General features: G+C 45.4%; 1 protein-coding gene across 1 annotated transcript in view; it reads left to right on the forward strand.

Moving 5' to 3' along the window:
- Nucleotides 1-1655, forward strand: part of LOC139661328 (receptor-type tyrosine-protein phosphatase mu) — a gene marked incomplete at its 3' end in the record, with an annotated part of 8723 nt that extends 7068 nt beyond the window's left edge. The window contains exons 3-4 of the mRNA XM_071539772.1: nucleotides 946-1077; nucleotides 1530-1655. Of these exons, the coding sequence (XP_071395873.1) occupies nucleotides 946-1077; nucleotides 1530-1655 (258 nt within the window). The remainder of the gene's footprint in view (nucleotides 1-945; nucleotides 1078-1529) is intronic.
- Nucleotides 1656-1745: the final 90 nt, after the last annotated feature.

Raw genomic sequence — 1745 nt, forward strand, 5'->3', positions numbered from 1 at the left:
CTTGACAGAGAAACTTGACAGAGAAACTTGACAAAGAAACTTGACAGAGAAGCTTGACAGAGAAACTTGACAGAGAAACTTGACAAAGAAACTTGACAGAGAAGCTTGACAGAGAAACTTGACAGAGAAACTTGACAGAGAAACTTGACAAAGAAACTTGACAGAGAAACTTGACAGAGAAACTTGACAAAGAAACTTGACAGAGAAGCTTGACAGAGAAACTTGACAAAGAAACTTGACAGAGAAACTTGACAAAGAAACTTGACAGAGAAACTTGACAGAGAAGCTTGACTCGTGACGTGGACGCAGACCAACGCAGCACATTGTCGTTACCACTAGAGGTCGCTTAACTTTGAAACCTAACTACAGGTCGTAATAAGCTGCTTGTACAAACGACCTCTGGGCTCGATTTTTAGGGGAAGGCAGTCTCTTTTTTCCCCTGTACCAGAATGATAATGGGTTCAGCCAGACCTCTCTCCACACTTCTAAAACGAAGTGTGGAGAGAGGTCCTGCTATGCGAGACTAAGTTTAGATAGACCATCCAACTCCTTTATGATCACAGAGACAAGGGGAGTCCTGCTTTACACCATGTGGACCTTTAACGTGTTTTTTCTTGAAGTCTCAAAATGCAACATGACTCCAGAAAATAAACATTTTAATGATGATGCAGCTCTTTGATAACCGTGAAAAGGTAACAACAAATTATTTACGCTAGTAAATACATTTCACATCAATTATCAGAACACAGAAAAAGCAACTACAGAAAATGTAGATTTTTTGTTTTGCTCACAGAGACAGAGCAGGCGGATCACTTGGACCGCTCTTTGTGGGCGTGGCCTTTCTGATCCGTCTCCTGTCTGATCAGATATGGCCGTTCATTATCTATCATCTGACCAAATATGGGCGTCGTCATGTCTGACCTCATGGCGTGCTTCCTGTTGCAGAGCTACAAGCAGCCGTCGGCGTTCATCGTTACCCAGCATCCTTTGCCCAACACGGTGAAGGACTTCTGGCGTCTGGTCCTCGACTACCACTGTACCTCCATCGTCATGCTGAACGACGTCGACCCTGCACAGGTACACACACACACACACACACACACACACACACACACACACACACACACACACACTCGCACTCTACAATTTTATTAGTATCAGTGTTGGACGTCATAGATTCATAACAAACATCATGTTCAAACACAAGAAGAAGAAATAAATATTCAATAATTAATCTCTCTCTCTCTCTCTCTCTCTCTCTCCACTTATGTCTCTCTCTCTGTCTCTCCCTCTCTCTCCTTGTCTCTCTCTCCCTGTCTCTACTTGTCTCTCTCTCTCCTTCTCTCTCTCTCACTATCCCTCTACTTGTGTCTCTCTCTCTCTCCCTCTCTCTACCTGTCTCTCTGTCTCTCTCTCTCACTTTCTCTCTCTACTTGTGTCTCTCTCTGTCTCTCTCTCTCTCTCTCTCTCCCTCTCTCTCTCTCTCTCCCTCTCTCTCTCTCTCTCTCTCTACCCGTCTCTCTCTCCAGCTCTGTCCTCAGTACTGGCCGGAGAACGGTCTCCATCGTCTCGGTTCTCTGCAGGTCGAGTTTGTTTCTGCGGATCTGGAGGAAGACGTGATCAGCCGCATCTTCAGGATCTACAACACAGCCAGGGTACGCACACACACACACACACACACACACACACAGACACACACACACACACAGACACACACACACACACACACACACACACACACACAC

Source organism: Centroberyx affinis, unplaced genomic scaffold, assembly GCF_046629955.1.
Source record: "Centroberyx affinis isolate AG114_WGS23_722 - 3 ecotype Tasmania unplaced genomic scaffold, CSIRO-AGI_Caff_v1 ptg000206l_1, whole genome shotgun sequence".
In the NCBI taxonomy this organism is placed as follows: domain Eukaryota; kingdom Metazoa; phylum Chordata; class Actinopteri; order Beryciformes; family Berycidae; genus Centroberyx; species Centroberyx affinis.